The sequence below is a fragment of the Petaurus breviceps genome, unplaced genomic scaffold, assembly GCF_028583685.1.
Source record: "Petaurus breviceps papuanus isolate PSGF00001 unplaced genomic scaffold, PetGlider_PUasm1.0 178, whole genome shotgun sequence".
Classification (NCBI taxonomy): domain Eukaryota; kingdom Metazoa; phylum Chordata; class Mammalia; order Diprotodontia; family Petauridae; genus Petaurus; species Petaurus breviceps.
In genome coordinates this window covers 25434625-25453959 of record NW_027185777.1, presented here as the reverse complement: position 1 = coordinate 25453959, position 19335 = coordinate 25434625, and the positions used below count along the sequence as shown (strand labels likewise).

The following is a 19335-nucleotide window of genomic DNA, read 5'->3' as shown; positions in this document are numbered from 1 at the left end:
ACAGAGACAGAGAGAGACAGAGACAGAGAGAGAGAGACAGAGAGAGAAAGAGAGAGAGAGAGAGAGAGAGAGACAGACAGACAGACAGAGACAGAGAGAGACAGACAGAGACAGAGACAGAGAGAGAGAGAGAGACAGACAGAGAGAGATGTAAAAATAAAAAATCAGATAAGAGAGCTTATAATTAAATGATACATTGTGTGGTTCACACTATCAGTATTCTTTAAGTTCACAGAATGTGGAGATCAAAATGGGCTGCAGTAATTGGGGAAAACATGACAGAGATAACTCATAAACAGAGATAAACATGAATTGAACCCTGCCATATGGGTGAGATTTCGATAGCAATGAAGAAGAAAGGGAAAGCATTCTAAGTAAGGGTAGCAGAATTAACTTTTCTTCTACCCTTCTCTATTAGACCCTCCTCCCTTCAACCAATACCTTGCTCTGTTCTCTCTTTAATAATATAGTCTTGTCAGTTTTGTTTGTTTATTTGATGACAGGGGAAAATCAAATGGCAAAGTTTTAGACCAAATAGTATAGTGTCCCCCAGAATTAGACCTTCTTACTGAAATACATATGGCTATATTTCCTGATTGATTTTTGATTCTTTAAGCTATGTCCCATGCTTTGGGACCTCGAGATTCCATTTACATAATTAAAAATGCAAATTTCAAAATATTTTTAAATCCATAGAAATTCATTAGTCACATTGTAACTTTTATCTGTCAAGGCATGGCCAGGCTCAAAAACAAGGTCAGACATGGAGCCCTGCAGGCCACTGTACTTGGCTCATCAGGATAAACAGGTGCTTTCAAAGATACTAGCTTATACAGAAGATAGCCTCTTTACATTTCCCAGAAATGTGATCCTTAGAATCCTTTGTAGGAAAGCCCTGAGCCAGCTTCATTACAGGGAGAAGCAATATTAGGAGTAGCCAAAGTCCCCAAACAGCACAGCTTTTAAGGTTTAAAGTCAACACATTACATTGCACTCCAGAAGGAAATGGTCAGATTAGTGCATACATCTATCGCAGGTGCAGAAAGCTCCCTGAGGCTCACACCTGTAAATAGGCTGGTGGCTGTATTCTGCATGATTTGAGGTTTCCAGCTGGTCTTAAAGGGGGACTTTCTATAAAGTGCTTCCCAACAATTCAGCCTGAAAGGGACCAAGGCATGAGGTCTGTGTTGTATTCTGGATCTGAATGGAGAGGTTGTAATCTCCATGTTAATTACAGGTGGAAAGGGTGATTTCTAGCCACAGTTACTTGCAACTGTTCTGATTCATTATCTGCTCACAATTTCTATAGCACAGGTCCATGACATCCTTTCCCACCAGCGTCAATATAAACCCCAATCCTAAATTGTACTGAACGTAGCATTCTGCTTTTCATAGACTCATGTAATATGACATCTGGGGCAAGGGGGGAGCTTATAAATTTTTTAGTCCAACCCTTTCATTTTACATAGAAGGGAGCGGTGTCCTAGAGACATCTATGTGTTTCATAGACTTACAACTGGAAGAGGAATAAGGGATTAAGCATTTATACAATGCCTACTGTGTGGCAGAAAATGAATTAAGTATTTTTTACAATTATCTCATTTGATCCTTGCAACAATCATGAGAGGAAAGTATTGTTATTATCCCCATTTTATAGTTGAGGAAACTGAGGTAAATAGAGATTAAGAGCTAGTAAGGAATGGATTTGAACTGAGGTCTTCCTGTCTCTTAACCCAGTGCTATCTACCATACTACCAACTTCCAGCTACCTCATATATATCCATAAGAGAACCTGTAGGTCACTTAGTCATCATTTTATGTATGAGGAGACTTGGGTTAAGTGACTTGTTCAAAGACACATACTTAAATGGCAAGCCTGGGGTTTGAATATTGGTCCTCTAAACCATGGCTGTCTTCATTCTATCGCTCCCAGCATCATGGTTAGTTGGTGAATGGCTGGGCTAGAACCCAGGCTCCTGATGCACTGGGGCTAATGAGATTGAGAACTTCAGGGTACCTGGCTCTGTCGTTTCTTCTGAAAGACGCCACATAGGAGATCTTTGTTATTCTCTCCATGGTTTCACCCAATAGAAAACTTTTTCTGTGGCAGAAAAGCACATTGATTCTCTCCAGTCTTACTGGTTTAATGCCTTAGGTGATATCATTAGGTTGTCTCTTATAAACACTAATGAGCATCCTGACTTTGGCAATCCACATAGATGTGACCCAGTTGAGTTAGACAAACAGTAGTCACATTTGCTAACGAATAATAACAGTAATCCTTTCGGCTTTCTTGACCGTGGAGGCCGTGGAATGACTTCACCAAAAGTGGACCGGGATAATGAGAGAGAATGAAACCTTTGTAATATTTTTATCCCTTCTAGCCAGCTAAATGCCCAAGTAGAGAGAGCACTGGAGCTGGAGTCAGAAGACCCAAGTTCAAATCTTACCTCAGCGACTTCAAAGCTATGTGCTCCCGAGCAAGTCACTTAACTGCTGTCTGCCTCACCTGTAAAGTGGGAATAATATTAGCACCTATCTACCTGGGATATCATGAGAATACAATAATATATATTTTTAAAGTGCATTACAGACCTAAAAGTGTTTTATAAATGCTAATTATTAATTTCACCCATAGGCAGCTGATATGCCTGTCTAGTATCCAGGCCTTGGGAGTCCTCTTTAATCCCTGAAACCGAGTCAGCTTCTGTTTCCAATTCTGGCTTGAAAATGGTTTCACTAGCCTCAGGAAAGTTGATGGAGTTTGCCTGGGCAATTGAAAGAGTTAGTTTTCAGCTTGTTAAATAGCAGGACTTTCTGTGCATTGGGGAAGAGAGCCGTACAGCAATGATTTGAGAACTAAGGAATGGGTCACTTCCAGGGTTCGTCCTACCCTTGGGGTAACATGAGGATTTTCAGGGAAAGAACTTCATTTAGTACCTAAATTAGGAGCGTTTGGCTCATCTCTTTGTGAGCCTGGATTTCTCTAATGTGTTGGGAGTTTTTATAAGTGGTTTGGGCTTTGGGAAGACAAGGATCACAGAGTTAAAGAAATCTACAATAATATGCTAAAAATGAAGAAAAAATGCTTCTGGTTACACTTGATGTAAAATATTTGTTTGTCAGGCTTCCTACAATGCTCACATTAAAACCTATGAAGTATGCCAGAAACAAAACAAAAAAAAAAGGGCACAGCTGGAAAGACAGCAGTGAGATTAATGAACATTCACTTTCCTATCTCTTTGTTTTAGGAAATTAGCCATTCTTGTGCATATTTCATTACCGTTTCCCATAAAGAGGGGACAAAGGGTTCTGTAGATTAGGTATTACCTGGGGTAGCCATTACAACAAATTTATGTTTTAGAAAGAATAGTTCAAGATGCTGTGTATGATTTTAAATAACAAAGGGAAATAGCATTATTCTGCCTTACAGAAAAGTAGAAGGAAGTTACTCCAGTAGTAAAGCCATAACCAAATCTTGCTCCAAAGCTCTGTATTGTCAAAAACATTTTACAGGTCCATTAACCATTAATGCTCTTGGGCTGATCAGTTTAAAAGATTTGTCAGAAACTGAGCAAAGGGATGACAGGCTCTTACGGACTTGGGAAAATAATAAAGTTGAATATATTGATATAGTATCCAAGAGTTCCTAATAAAATTGTTTAAAATTAGAATCTGAAGGAGGCCTGGTAGATGAAATAATGAAAGAATAGAGTTATTTTTTTAATGTTGTTGTTCATCAGGGGATAGTGTCCTAAACATGAATATTTTTCTATCTAAATTCTCTTATGTCCAGGATCCAATAAGGTACACATCTGTATAGGTGGATGCTGTAGCCAGTTCTGCCCTGGCCTATGGCAAGGTTTCTTCTCATCCTGTGTTGCTATTGGATAACTAAATTAGCTAGGGTCTGCCGCCTATGTGAGGATAACTTTGAACAAGTGGGACAAACCCGTTTTCAGTGAAATTGAATTCATCTCTACCTAGCGCATAGTAGGAATTTAACAGCTGCTTGTTGACTTGACAACTTAGTTATATAAGAATTCTAAGGCACGGTTCCAGTTCACAAAGTGCATCCCACCTCACTGGGAAGATATGTGTTTAGTCATTGCCGTCATGTCTGACTTTCTTTGACCCTATTCGCGATTTTCTCAGCAGATGCTAGAGTGGTTTGCCATCTCCTTCTTGAGCTCATTTTATAGACAAGGAAACTGAGGCAAACAGAGTTAACTGACTTGCCCAGGATCACACAGCTGCTATGTGTCTGAGGCCAGATTTGAACTTGGGAAGAGGAGTCTTCCTGATTCCAGGGAGATAATAATATTATGGTGAATCTTTTATCTTATTGCTATTGGTGATTTTTTTTTTCAATGATGTAGATGGCAAAGTATGCATGTCTGTCCTGCCCACCCGATGCTACTCTTGTCTCTTCTCCTATAAGTACTGCACAGTCAGGTCCTCTTATATGCTGAGGCCCTTCTAGTTGTCTTGACAGTGTATAGATACCAGGGGAGAATAAAGGATGTCTATAGGTTACCCTCTTCTTCCACTAGAGGAATAGTTGGATGCTCCTATAGACTTTTCCAAAAATATTTTTTCATTGTTTTCCTGTGTTTATCTCATTGGAAACTGTAAGGTAGATAGGATGCCTGTTTTTATAGATAAAGAAACTAAGCTTAATCGCAGTCATATTACAATACGAAGAAACATTTGATTAAGTCCTAAAATGACTTGGTATAGACTATAAGTGCTTTAGGCTTGGACTTTGATTTATTCCTGTGACTGATCTTCATTTGCCTTGGGCATACTATACTTTTAAATTTATAAAGATGCCTGTAGGAGTTTGTGAGCACAGATGTGCATGTTGGTGAGGAAACAGATCTGACTACTCTTTGCTTCTTGAATCTGGGATGTGTTGGTGTAAAGGTCCTTTGGTGTAAAGCACCATCTTGGATAATGGTTATTCAAGTATACCAAGTAGTTTGGAAAATGCTAGGCTTTTAAAAGATCTGCTAAAATGCTTCTCACTTCCCTGGGTATTTGCCTTAAATAATTGAAATAAACTTTAATCATAATAAGAAAACAGAAAACATATTTTAAATGCTCACAGATTGTTTTAAAATTCTTTCGCTCCTTCTGAAGGAGTGTCATTTCACAGCAAGCTGCCATTTTCCCTTAGCAACTGCAATTCACAGATTACAGTTCTCAAGTGTCTTCTTTGCCCCTCTTTCTCTATTTTAGCAACAGATCGACTCCTAGCAACCACGATCGGATACAGCGTCTGAGGCAAGAATTTCAGCAAGCAAAGCAGGATGAAGATGTCGAAGATCGAAGACGTACCTACAGTTTTGAACAACCCTGGGTGAGTGTGTGCTTCTTTCATTCATTGAAGAGCCCACTAAAGGCCATGCAGCTATGACCATAGTTCCTTATGCAGCATGGAATCACTTTCCTTTGACCTTTAGCATATTGACCTTCCTATCTCCATCTGTATTCCATCTTTGCTAATTTAATTTTATATCTTGTTTAGCATCTGTCCAGCACTGAAAGGTATCATCTGCTTTGTGAAAAGCCATAGCAAAAGTCACATGGACCAATGTACATTGTTTATGCTGCCTGATAAGGGATTGGATGCGCTTCTCAAAACCATGAAGCCAAAATAAAGTGATTCAACAAGTATTTTTGTATCAGTTAATCAATTGATGTGCATTTATTAAACACCTACCACATACTAGGGTCTGTGCTGGGCAATAGAAATGCAAAGACAAAAATGAAATAGCCCTTCCCCTCAAGGAACTCATATTAAGGAAAATAGTATGTAAATACATATACATATGTACACATATGTTCACGAACACACACATATACATACAAAATAAGTAAACTTCTATGCACAAATCCTTATGCAAGGGCTAGGGAAAGCCAAAAAATTAATGTTATAGTTCCCTGCCCTCTAAGAGCTTGTAATCAAGATTGAAGAAATTATGTGAGTGAGTATAAGCTTCGAAGCATGTGGTTCAAATCAGTAAAGTTTTAATAACTCTGACAAAGGAAAGATCACTGTGTGCTTAACTTGTCAGAGAGGGCCCTATATAGAAGCTGGAACACAAGCTATATCCTAAGGGATGCTTAGGGGTTTGGGTAGTAGAAGGGATTAGGCTGTTGTGGGAAAGAAAGGGCAATGCAAGTTAAAAGGAGAGAACTGCTTAGGCAAATCTTGGCAACTGAAATGAACATCCTCCATTATAAGGATAGTCAAAGGGACTTTCTTGACTTGAGTCAGATAATTGCTATTGAGGAGTAACAGCAGACAAAACTGAAAAGGTAACTTAAAGTTAGTTTGTGGAAAATCTTGAATGCCAGCAAAAAATTTTAACAGTTTAGACAATAGGGCACCATTGAAGATTTTTGGCTAAGGAAATGCCACAAGCGGACTTGAGCTTTCAGGAGAATAGCTTATGGGGCAGGTAGGTAGCGCAGTGAATAGAGCACCAGTCCTGGAGGATCTGAGTTCAATTCTAGTCTCAGGCACTTGATACTTTGGAAAAGTCACTGAGCCCCAATTGTCTCACCTGCCCCCTAAAAAAAAGGGGGAAAACTAGCTTAGCAGCAGTATATAAGTTCATTCCTACTGTGTTTCCTAAGTATAGATTCCTTTGGTCAACATTTTTATCCAGTTTAGTTTTGAGCAAAGGGACAGGAAAGAAAAGTGAGCAAAATGGGGGAATCTACAGATAAAAGCAGCACTTCTTCATGACAATGATTAATAGGAAACATTATGTCCTGCCTGATGTTGCATGAGTGGGTTTTCTGCCTGGGGCAGTTTTCTTGATTTTTGAGAAGTCATAGCAGCATTACTTCTGAAAGTGAATATTGCTTTACCACTGTCGGTCCTTTATTTCTTTGACCCAGAGCCCCAGAAGAAATGAATTCAACAAGTAGAATCCCAAGCTCATAGATTTAGAATCATAGAAGATCTTGAAGATGATCTTGTCTGGTCCCTCTGTGTAGAGATGAGGAAATAGATCTAGGGAGGTGAAACAGCTTGCCTAGAGTATAGCATCAAGGGCTAGAGAGATGATAGTTCCATCGAACACCTCTGGAGTTCAGAGAATTGTTTAGTCCTGAGTACCTTGCTTTAGCAAGGACTCAGATAAGGTGGCATACCTCCAGAACAGGATAGCCAGGAAAGTTAAGGGCCTCAAGATCATGTTGTATTTTAGAAAGAAAGAAAGCATTTAGTGGGTAGGGAGCAGGACAGTTGTCTCCAAGTAATTGAAGAACTACCATGAGGAAGAAAGGAAATGAGTCTTGTGCTATGTGGCCCTAAAAAAAATGGAGCAATTTTCAAAGAGGTAAATTTAAGCTTGATAAGGAAAATCTTCCTAACAATTAGAACTAGAATGGGTTTCCTGTAAAGGTTGTAGCTTCTCCCACTTTGGAGGTCTTCAAGCAAAGGCCCTGAGAATGCTATGAAGAGGAGTTTTGCTTAAGTGAGAGTAACACATATGACCTCTGAGGACCAGTCCAACTCCAAGATTCTCTGATCCTTCAAGAGGAAGGTCATGCCTTGCATTCACAAAGCATTATACTAATAGTCAATGCTCTTTTAAAATCACCTTGAAGATGGCTATTTTTATATGTAGGTTGAAGAAGTAGAACCCTGAAAAAGCAAAGATGTGCAAGCAATCTTCCAGATTGGAGGACTGATTGCACATGCATGATTTAATCTCCAGTTTGGTTTTCTTATGAGATTTTTTTTTGCATGGGGTAGAGGTAGTTAGCATAATTTCTGTGTAATCTACTGCTTACTCCCAATATGGGGAGATGGGAAATATGTTTGAGAAGATTTTGAACTCTTGTAGACTTGGGAATTCAACTACTGAAGGTCATGGGCCAAATTGTTGTGTATCAAAATGCCATAGCAACTTTAGATAGACAACTTGGCCTGTATTATCATTTTCTGTAATGAGTGACCAGGGAATTGTTTGGATGACAAGCTGATTGCCTTAGGAATGGAATAATTTCCTAAATTGTGGGTCAGAACAATGACCTTTTCTTTTTTCTTTCCTTTTTTTTTCTTTTTCATTTTCAAACAATTGAAATCTTACAGAGTACTTCCCTTTCTGCTAAGTATGTAAATGAGTTTAAAGTGACTGTAATTCCATTTATTGTATTAATTTTAACTGATGCTCATTGGTGCCTTAATAAGAACTGTGCAGTTGTTTAAACTACAGCTTCGTGTGTGGCTTTTGTTGGCTATCTGCTTTACAAAATGAGCCCTGGATACCTTGGAATGATTGTTTCCCTTATGTATTCTGACCTTGAAAGATCACTGTGCTTGGAAAGGATAAAGCCATGATCTCATCCATTGGAAGGATTTATAATCATTTTAGTGTTAAGGAACCGTAAACTTCTCTTTGAGCTGTGGTGTACAACTTATAACATATTAACTTGGAATTGTAGAGCTTATAAGAAGTGCCCGTATGCAAAATGCATCCAGATGTAGCATGTAGAAATGAACCTGAAAAATTATGTAAGCTGATTACTTTACATGAGTAGTAGAATGCTACAGAAAATTCATTAAAGTCCCCTTTTCAATTTACCTCATTTCTAAATGTTCTCTGTAAATTCTAGTGGTAAGGAGTCACCTGTTTGAAGGGTTTAATTTAAAATCTTTCTTGGCCCTGGGGGAATTGTTTTGTAGCACAAAAGGTCCTAAGGTAGACAAAGAGCCCAGAAAACTTCCTTAGCTCCATGATTTGAAGTGAACCCAGACTTTTAGTAAAGAAAGCTATAAAGTCCTTTAACTCCCCACCCATGCCCTTCTAGGCCAGACACTGCATAAATAAAATAATCAGTGGCATAAATCTTTAAGATTAAGATAAAAAACTGAAGGTAGGGTTAACATCCAGAATTCTATGGATGTTATTTGTCCATTGTGTTGCTTTTAAAAGAATTCAATTGCAGGCTGCCAACATTAGTACAGTATGCTGTTAAAACTTTGTTAGATACCTGAGTGGTACCCACAAGGAGACTTGTTGACTGAGAGGACTGATAAATGGGATAATGGAGCCTTTAATAGCTAGATGGCTAAATCTACTCAATCCCAAGTTGCTTGTGACTAAAGGTAGTATAGTACTTCAAAAAATAAATTGATGCTCAGCAGCAAGAAAGCCCTCTTCTGCCAAGCGTTCTTCCCAGGTGTCTGCCTTTACGGATGATGATGCTGAAGATGATGACAGTGATGATGACGATGATGATGAAAGCAGCTGCAATATTACATTCTCTCCTTTACTCTTTTTTCTTTCTTTCGTGGACTTTGAACACTTCCTTCTTTGGGTTTTTTTTTTTTTTGAGCACTTCCTTCTTGTGATGCCTCATCCAAGTATAATGCCCATCTATAGTAAAGGATTAACTTGTTTTACTTGTACTTTATACACTTTAGCAAATGTTCAACAAATGAAGATTTTTCTTTTTAAAATTGAATATTGAGTCACCTATGAAATAAAAAAATATTTTACTACCTTTAGTCACAAAAAGAAATTCTCAAAATGATGCCAATTAAGGCAGCATAAGTATTATTAGCCCCATTTTATGGGTGAGAAAATGGAGGCTTAGAGAATGTAAGTGCCTTGCCCAAGGTCACAAAGAGTGAATACCAGAGTTCAGACCACGAAAAGACAACTCACTAGTAGGTTCCTCTAGTCTTTTAGAAAATAGGGTTCCTTCTTAGATAGGAAGGACATATTTACTCACCAAGACCAGGTCTCTGACAACAGAGGTGGATAGATATAGATGGGAGATATCAGAAGTAGGTAAGATATAATGGGGTTCCTGCCCCAGCAACATTAGGACATGGGAGCAAAAGGAACTTTTCTATCCGCTATTTATCTAAATTATTTTGCAGAACATTCACATTTACTTTCAATGAGCCTCAAGTTTCCAAATGTTAAAACATTAGATGTGAATGCTAGTCAGGAAAAGTAGATGATGACAAATACTGTTTTGAGACAAAAACAGGCTTTTATAAAAATTTGATGAGGGTTATTTGTATGCTCTGCAGATTTTTCAACCATTACTAACATCATTAGCAGCAATTAAGCTTTTCAACCTTCAAGGCCCACAAGAGTTCAATCGATATTTTCACTAGCGTCTGATAAGCTGCAGAAAGGATTGGGGAGAAGGGATGGAGTGCCAAAAAGTGAACTTTATCACAGTCTTGATTAAAATCTAAAACTGTTCTAATTTATCAAATATTGAATAAATACCATTAGCTAGACTTTTAAATGTAAAATGTTTTGAGTATTTCATTGGCAATTTCATATGCATCGTAGAAGAGGACATCTGAGTTGCTAAAACAGGCCCTCAGAACCCCAGGGGGCCTGTGGTTGTCCTGCTGCTATTAACAGTAATAACAACAATAGTATTTTTTCATCTACTTGGAAATGCACAATTCTCTTGTACTTTACTTTCAGCATACTACACATCCTCCATACAGGGAAATATGTAAAAAGACCAGAGCCTTTCATCACATGCATTTTGAGTTGCCTCCTGGCAATTACCTTTTACAGGAAAATTGCTCTATATTCTCTTTTCCATAGCAATGTAAAGACAGAGAGTGAGAGGGACATTTTGGGACTACTGAATATTTTATATGGTTGTAATTTCTGATATATACAGTAATGAATTTCATCTCATACATGTCAAGCATACTTTTATATAAAACAGAAAAGGTCACAAAGTCTTACCTAGTTCTAATTAGTACTGAAATTTGGTACTCGGTGTGTTTATTTTTGTTCTTTTGGTCTATTAACTGACTGCACATTTGCTATAACCTTTGTGTGAAATCTGAAATCCAGACTGGAAAATGCAAGCTAATTTATTTTGGTAAAATGAGAATGATTTCATTTAATTGAAAAAATGTTTAATTAGGGAATTTATTTAGCAAAACACTATATGCAATGTGATGCCATTTAAATTTTATGTGACACCAGTAATTGATACCAAAAGTGTGGAACTCTCACTTCCCAAATTTAAATTCTCATATCTTTAAAAAGAAGACAAAAATCCAACTCCTTGCATCTCATTTGAAAACCCTTTATAGTTTTCATATGTGGCTTGAGAAACAAACAGTGAAAAGATCCAAGTGTCATGACCCAGCCATGTATTGTCTAATATATGAGCATATATTTATTTCTGTCATACAGCCTCCTTTGTTAACACAGCCTCGGCTGCTTTTTTGATTTAAAAGGTCAGTGCTTGTCACACATCTCCCTACAAACAAGGCCAGAGTTCTTTGTTAAAACAGAGTGTTGCCATGTCTTTGTGGTGGCCTTACAAGGATTATTACAATTAGGCCCAAACTTGTGGATCTTTATCCAAATGTTAAGTTGGGTTTCTGATGCAGTTGTTTTTTGCTGTTGTTATCTTAGTCTCAAACACTAGCTTCTCTTGAGATTTGCAAATCCTCTTTTTGCCTTCATTTTCCCTTACCTTTAAAACACATTTTGTGTTTCTGGAGTCACAATTGCCATTGTTTGTACTTTGTTTTAGAGATGGAGACTAAAGCACTCTACAGCTCTGATTAGAGAGTCTAATGTTACTACCACAATTTACATTTTTATGAGGTCCTCGTTGAAATTGTGAATTAGTGAAGTATAACCCTTCAGTTACCTTGTGTACAGGTAAAATAGAAAACAGGCCAGCTTGTACCTATTTACATATTGCTGGGAATGAGCCTTGCATATCATTTCCACGGATACCTAGTGACCCGTGACATTTTTATATAAACCACAGGGACAAAATAGACGCATTTTTGAAGAACCTACTACAGACACTGTCACAAAAATCTGGCATCCCCTTAAAGACAGAAACTATGCAAAACAGCAATAATGGGACTGATGTTTCTATTTTGTAGTAGGAGGCCTCATTTTATAAAAGCTTCACTCTTCTCATTTGAAAGTTGCAGAACCCATTTCATGATCAAATCCATGATTGCAAGATTGTAAAGACTGTAAGATAAAAATGACCATGGTTGGAAGAGTTTGGGGAGAGCGATGTCAGAAAATAAATACTGTAAGAAACAAAAGACTCTCAATTCTTTTTTTTCCCCCATCTGTCAGAAGTGAGTTTTCAGACCTCTGGGAAAAAACAACTTTAAAAATACACCTGAAATTCCTTCACAATCTTGAATTTTCTTTTCACTTCTCCAGTAAGCAATGTCACAGAGCAGCATGAGCTTAAAGGGCTGGTTACTAAAACCTGCTACAGAATGGCAGATCTTTCAAGACTGCTTGACACGTGTATGTAGCTATACTGAGTGAAAAGAAGAAAGGAGATGTGTTTCTTTTTTCTGTTTATTTAATGGAGGAAAAAAATCCTTGAGCATTTCCTTCTTTGGTCTTCCACTGCTGTCCCATATCTTATTCCTCACCATGCCAAGAGGGGTAGAAAACTAACCCCCCAAACCAGCCCAGCACATTATTCTTGAAGGCTGCCAGCTTCAAGGGTGTAAGAAGAAAATGCCTTTCTCTCCAAATGCGTTTATATAAGCTGGACTCATTGGTTTCAGTGTTTTCTTGCTGAAGCTTCTACCAATGTGTTATGTGAACTTTGTTGTGGGACTGATCTCTTAACGCACATTTGTTCCAGGGGCTTTAGTTATTAAACATTCACTAGGGGAGATTGGGGGATAGTAAAGCCTAATCTCTTTTTGGTCGTATTTTTGTACTGGGATTTTTTTTAATATGCTTACTGTTTATACCCATATGCTTTAAAGTTTGCCTTGAACGTTGCATCACACCAACAATCAGAGCATGCCAACTTTATTCATCCATACCCTCAGCCAAAGATGATATGCAACTTGGAGGAAAGCTCTCTCTCTTCCTTTGGAAGAAGGCTGCGTGCCCACTGCTAGTAGGTGCTGATACTTGAAGGAAACGTCTCTGTGCCCTTGGGCAGGTTATTCCCCATGCCTGGGGTGCCCACCTGCCTCACCTCTGCCTCTTAGAGTCCCTAGCTTCCTTCTAGCCTCACCTCCTCCGTAATGCCAACCAGGATTATCCTGCTGTTCTTTATGCAGGACAAGCCACCTTCTATCCCCATGTCTGCAGTTCTGTCCCTTCTCACCTCTACCTTATAAAAGTCCTAGTTTCCTTCAAGACTCAGGTCAAATACCACCTACTGTCAGAAGACTTTCCCTGTCCCTCAGCTGCTAGTGTCTTCTGTCCAAGGTTACCTTCCACACATTCCACATGTATCTGGTGTGTGCATGTATACATACATATGTACAGATATTTGTATAAGCATATATTTTCTATAGGCACACAAATTGATATTAATCAAATTATTATATTTATGTTAAGTCATTTATATTATATTAATAGTGGAATGATAAATTAATGATAATAGGGAAATTAATAGTTCATGTCATTGACTACATTTATTTGTGTATAAGTGTGTGTGCATATATGTACATGTATGTGTATGTATGTGTGTGTGATCTCCTCCATTAGAGTATAAGCTTCTTGATGGTAAGGGCTGTTTTTGGTTTTTATTTGTATCCCCAGAGCTTAGTGTCGTACTTTCTTGGCCCATAGTAAGCACTTAATAACTGCTTGCTCATTAATTAATATGTACTAATGAAATCACAGGCATTTAATGTTATATATTTACAATATAGTTATATATTCTTTAATATAGTATTATAATAATATATTATTACATACTGTGTAGGTATATATTTACATATTGTTTCTCCTGATACATTGTAAGTAAGCTCTTTGAGGGCAGAGACATAGCTAGCAGAGAACCTGGCGCACAGTAGGTGCTTAATGATTGCTGTTGATTGATAGTTCCCATTCATGTCACTGTCTTTCACTTCTGAAGACGCTTCAGGGATCTTGGCTTCTTAGACATTTGTCAGGCACAGTGTACCCCCTTGCACATTTTTGCATAATAAAAATAGCTGGGTAGCACAGGCCAGAGGGAAATTAATTAATAGTTCATGTCACTGACAATATGATGAAGAATTGCTTAATGCTTCATTAAACAAAAGCCATGGCCCTCTGCTCCAAGCAGAGCTGCTTTTGTTTCTAACAACTAGATCTGGAAAGCGGCCGGACAACTTCTAAGTGAGAAGTTGAAATGTTCAGTGGCTTAGCCTTGAGGAAACATAAAGGCCTGTATTCTCTTGTATGTGTGCTGAGTCAGATTTTGTTGAGCACCATGTCTGATGGAGCAAAGCTTTCAGATTTTGTTGTTGTTCAGTTGGTTCAGTCCTGTCAGACTCTTTGTGATCCCATTTGGGGTTTTCTTGGCAAAGATACTGGAGTGGTTTTCCATTTCCTTCTCCAGCTCATTTTATAGATGAGGAAATGGAGGCAGACAGAGTTGAGTGACTTTCCCAGGGTCACACAGCTAGGAAGTGTCTGAGGCCAGACTCAGGGAGATGAGTCTTCCTAACTCCAAGCCCGGAACTCTATCCACTGCACCTCCTAGCTTCCCTGAACTTTTAGTTAGATTGATTCAAAATCACTTAGCTTCAAAATAATTTGCAATGCTCTGATTAACCAAGCCAAAATACTTCATAGCCTGACAACTAGAAATGTAAACAACATAATTATATTATGGATCAGGATGAAATTTGTACACATGTATATCTATGTATATAGTGGAATACCAGTCATTTCCTAAAAGAGAGATGTAGAATCACGAAAAAGGAGGGGCTGGACACATAGGTTCATTTTGTTGCAAGATAATGATTGTAGGCAGACATATGACATGTCAGTATAAGCACAAGACAGCCATATTACCGTTTATCTGGTATGGCTGTCGAGAAAGATGTAATTTCCTTTTAAAAATATAATGTACATAGCTAATTGAGTTCTGCACTTGTGGATTTTTTCTACTTTGTAAATTGTGGCAGACATTTTCCTAGATCAGTTTCTAACTTGTTGCCTAATCTTTTGGGGCTACCACCCTCTATTTGGTAGTTGAATTATTTTGTTTTATTTGGAGAAATTTCTGGCTTAAATTATTAGTGGATGTTTAGGCAGCAATACAACCTAGTTTTGATATTAGTATATGTGAACCATAATCAGATTGGCAAATATGTATATGTCCCACCCTGAAAAAAATTTTTTTTAAAGACTCATAATGCATTCCAAAAACAAGAAATATGCAGTTTCTTTCTTGTCTAATGTTAAGGGATAGTCCATTGCACTCTTTCATTTTCAAGAATATTTATGAAATAAAGTTGAAGGGAAATAATGGTTTAAATAATTTGTAAATACTTTAGAATGAATCTACAAGGATGCTCTTTAAGTCATTGTTTTTCTTACATTTTTCTCTTTTAGCCAAACACTAAAGTATATACACAGAGTGGAAGACATTCAGTTTCTGTGGAAGTACAGATGCAGAGGCAGAGACAAGAAGAGAGAGAGAGCTTCCAGCAAGCCCAGCGCCAATACAGCTCATTACCGAGGTATGAGGATTCTTTTATGATGCTTTAAATCTCCCAGACTGAGAGGAACCTTCTGGACGGCTCTCATGTCAAACAGAAGGAGGAAAGACCTCAACATTAGCAGTCACTTCTCCAAATAGCCAAAGGGGAGTCGCTGGGAGACTGGGAACTAAAAGCCTTTAGAGCCGGTACATCTATCCCCACTAGTTTAGATCTCTGATGTGTGACTTGGCGAGATATTAGTTGGTCTTCCATACATTAGCAGGCTTCAATTCAATTCAAGCCAATTTCTGTAAGCATTACAAATCAATGCAGAGACTGCAGAAAATTAAACAATGTAGTCACTGTCTTCAAGGACCTTCCATATTACTGGGAGCTACACCATGTATGCAGTTAACTAAAGACAAGATATACATGCAATTCAAAATAAAATAATTTCAGGATGGGCACCCAAACAATTAAATGAATCAGAAAAGGCCTCTTGTAAAAGGTGCTACTTAATCTGAGTCAGAGAAGTAGAATTTGGAAGAGAAAGAGGTAAGAAGGGAGAACGTTCTAGAAATGAGGGGCAGCCTTTGAAAAGGCATGGAGGAGAGAGATGGTCTGTTATGTACAAGGAATAGGAAGTAGACCAGTTTGGATGGAATGTTGGGTATATATTTTTTTAACATTGGGTCTTTAAGAGTGGAATAAAGTATGCAGTCAGCCTTGAAAAATAATTTGGAACCAGATACTCAAGATCTTGAGCAGGAGAGACATGATCATCTCTGTGCTTTAGACATGTCGATTTGGCTGCTGGATAAAGGAGGAATTCAAGAAGAGGCTGGATACAGGGAAACCAATTAAGAGTCTCCTGCAATAGTCCATGTGATAGGTAATAACAGACTGAATTAACCAGAAACAACTTAGAACAAGAGGGAAAATACTTTGATACATATTATTTACAATTTTAGAACTACTTAAGGGAATTGTTTATAAACTGTGTCATATTATTGTCCCCAAATCTTTTCCCCCAACCCTCTTGTTGGTTGATATGAAAGTCATAGAAATGGGGAAGCACCAACCTGATTTTTTTTTTTTTTTTGCTTTTTGGAGGGCAATTGGGGTTAAGTGACTTGCCCAAGATCACACAGCTAGTTTTTTTGTTAAGTGTCTGAGGTCAGATTTGAACTCAGGTCCTCCTGACTCCAGGGCAGGTGCCCTATTCACTGCACCACCTAGCCGCCCCCCAACCTGATTTCTTGACAGATAATCCGGGAACTTTCTTCTATGAAACTCATCTTGAAATAGATAGGCTTGGGGAACCGAAAGACCTTCCAAAGGGAGGTAATTTCTCCCCACCTTAAGACCATGTGGCACCTAGTTCATTCCATGGATTATTTCTTATCAATCAAAGCATTGCTTACCATCAGACTTAATAGCCCACTGTCCTCCCCTCTCCTCTCCTCCTTTATCTCACTGACCCAATTTGCCTTTTTTCTCTCTCCAGGGGATACTAGTCACTTAGTCAACAAATGTTTATTAGAGGCCTCCCATGTTCCAGGTACTGGGCTAAGTTCTGAGTATACCAAAAGAGGCAAAAGATAGTTTCTGCCCTTAAGGAACTCACAATCTAATTAAGCAAATAATAAGTCCAAGCAAGTTATACATAGGATGACTAGAGAAAAAAATTTGAAAGGGGAGGCATGAGAACTAAGAGGTGTTGAGAAAGGCTTCCTGTAGAAAATGTCATTTTAGTGGGACCTTAAAGGAAGCCAGTAGGCAGAGATGTGGAGGGAGAGTGTTCCAGGAGGAGGGGCAGCCAGAGAAAGTGTGCAGAGCTGAGAGTTGGGGTATCTTGTTGAAGAAATGGTCAGGAGGCCAGTGTCAGTGCATGCACTGTGGAGAGTAAAGTGTAAGAAGACTGGAAAGTAGGAGAGGCCTAGGTTCTGAAGGGCTTTGGATCTTAGGGTGTTCTAGGGTAGTGGTGTTTGGTGGGGAAACAAATGTATCATCTATTTCCTTCACTGACAGAACTACACTTTGGTTACTTTGAGCTCTGTAATTGGATAAGGGGGAGAAGGAGGTCTCCGTACAGAAGCAAAGTGACCTGTGAAATGTGACCAGAGCCAGCTAGATCGAGTGGGCAATGCTAGTTTATGTTCTTGCACTCTCTAGTCAGAATCTAGCAAGCCCAAGGGTTTGAGTGGATTGAGGATTATGGCCCCCAGGGCATGGTCTCTGGAGGAAACAGCCCCAGAACCAGCGGCAAGAAAACACCTGGGCTACCTGACCAAAAGACAATTGCCTGGCTTTAGAATAGGTCCTAATGCAAAAGGAAGAAAAAAAGAGAAGGGGAGATCATCTTCCTGGGGGGAAAACATTGTAATGACTAAGAACATCAAAAATTAGGATGATAGTGGGCTACCCATCATTGGACATCTTAAAAGAGACACTAGATGATCACGTGTGAGGGATGTTATAACAAGAATTCCTGTTTAAGTACTGGTTCGATTTTATAAATATCTGAGTTGTCTTCTAACTTTCATTCTGAGAAACAAATATAGAAGACAAATAGAAGGCATATTCATGGCCACTTCTCTTGCTCTCCAGAACTGTGAAGTCTGCATTCTAAGGGAGATGGGGTATGTATCAAGCTGGCTAGATTAACATATCTGAAAGCCTCTTACCAAAAGTCATTAGAGAATTCCTCTGTTGCTGTTGTAAGAGCTGTTAGGTTTAATATGTGTTATTTTGTGGTTAGAGAGATGACAAGGAAAAATGAGTAAAGGGGAGAGGGGAATGGATTGAGGAAGGGGGTCGCTCTAGAGAAAGGAGGAGAAGCAATGAAAGACAATGGCAAAGTCTCAGAGATCATATGATGGAAACAACAATGCACAGCAGAAGGAAAACGGCACAGAGAAGAGAGATGCAGAATGCCATGAATTTTATTAATTACATTTTATTAATAATAGCTAGCATCCATATTATGCTTTAAGCCTCACAAAGTGCTTTACATAAATTATCTCATTTGATCCTTACAACCATACTGTAAAGTAGTGCTGTTATTATTCTTATTTTACAATCAAGGTTGAGAGAGGTTAATTGATACTAGTAGTATCAATTAGTGTTAATTATACTAGTGGTATAAGCCTTGACCAGGCTTATGTTACTAGTAAAGGTCAGAAAAAACATCTTCCTGATGACAAGTCTAGCACTCTGTTTTGCAATATGGCCCATCTCACAGCAGCAGCAGCAGCAGCATCTAGCCAGATGTTTTGGCAGTCCAAACACACCCAAAAAGAACTTATGTCTTAGCTCTTAGTTTTTCAGCAGAACAATAGCTCTTCATGTTCCAAAAATGCATGCTTTAGTCCTATGAAAAGTTCTAATTGCTGAAAGAGACCCATCAAATTATAAACTCCAAGAGGGTAGGGCCAGTATTCAGCATAGCATCAGACACGTGGTGGGCACTTAATAAATGTTTATTGAATCAAATTGACCCCCAAGCAATAATTGAATGTTTCTGTGTTGGGATTTACAGTGTACAGAATAATTTCCATGTGCTTGATATTTTTAGTAACCTGCTGAAATGCAACTAAAATTGACAACTTCAACTCCAGTTCTTCTGTGCCCAAATCCAGGCTTCTTTCTCCCATGGTACCATGCTACCTCTTAAAGCTGTCATTCTTGGGTTGCTTGTGGTGCCATTACTGTTAAGGATTTGGATTCTGTGTGCATACATAGAAAAATAGATCATGGCTTTGCCTGAAAATTAGAGATTCTGAATTCCTTGGCATTTGAAGGGGGAAAAAAAGTCCCAAGTTAGTTATCTTAACCATAAATAGGATCTTTTTTTATTCTGGGAACTTGATGGGCTGAAAAATTAT

At 38.4% G+C, this 19335-nt stretch overlaps 1 protein-coding gene across 18 annotated transcripts in view; it reads left to right on the top strand.

The window, feature by feature from the left end:
• Positions 1-19335, top strand: part of PARD3 (par-3 family cell polarity regulator) — a 739747-nt gene that overhangs the window by 713876 nt on the left and 6536 nt on the right. For all 18 annotated transcript variants that reach the window (XM_069086491.1, XM_069086485.1, XM_069086482.1 and 15 more), the window contains 2 exons: positions 5242-5362; positions 15360-15487. In XM_069086491.1, the coding sequence (XP_068942592.1) occupies positions 5242-5362; positions 15360-15487 (249 nt within the window). The remainder of the gene's footprint in view (positions 1-5241; positions 5363-15359; positions 15488-19335) is intronic.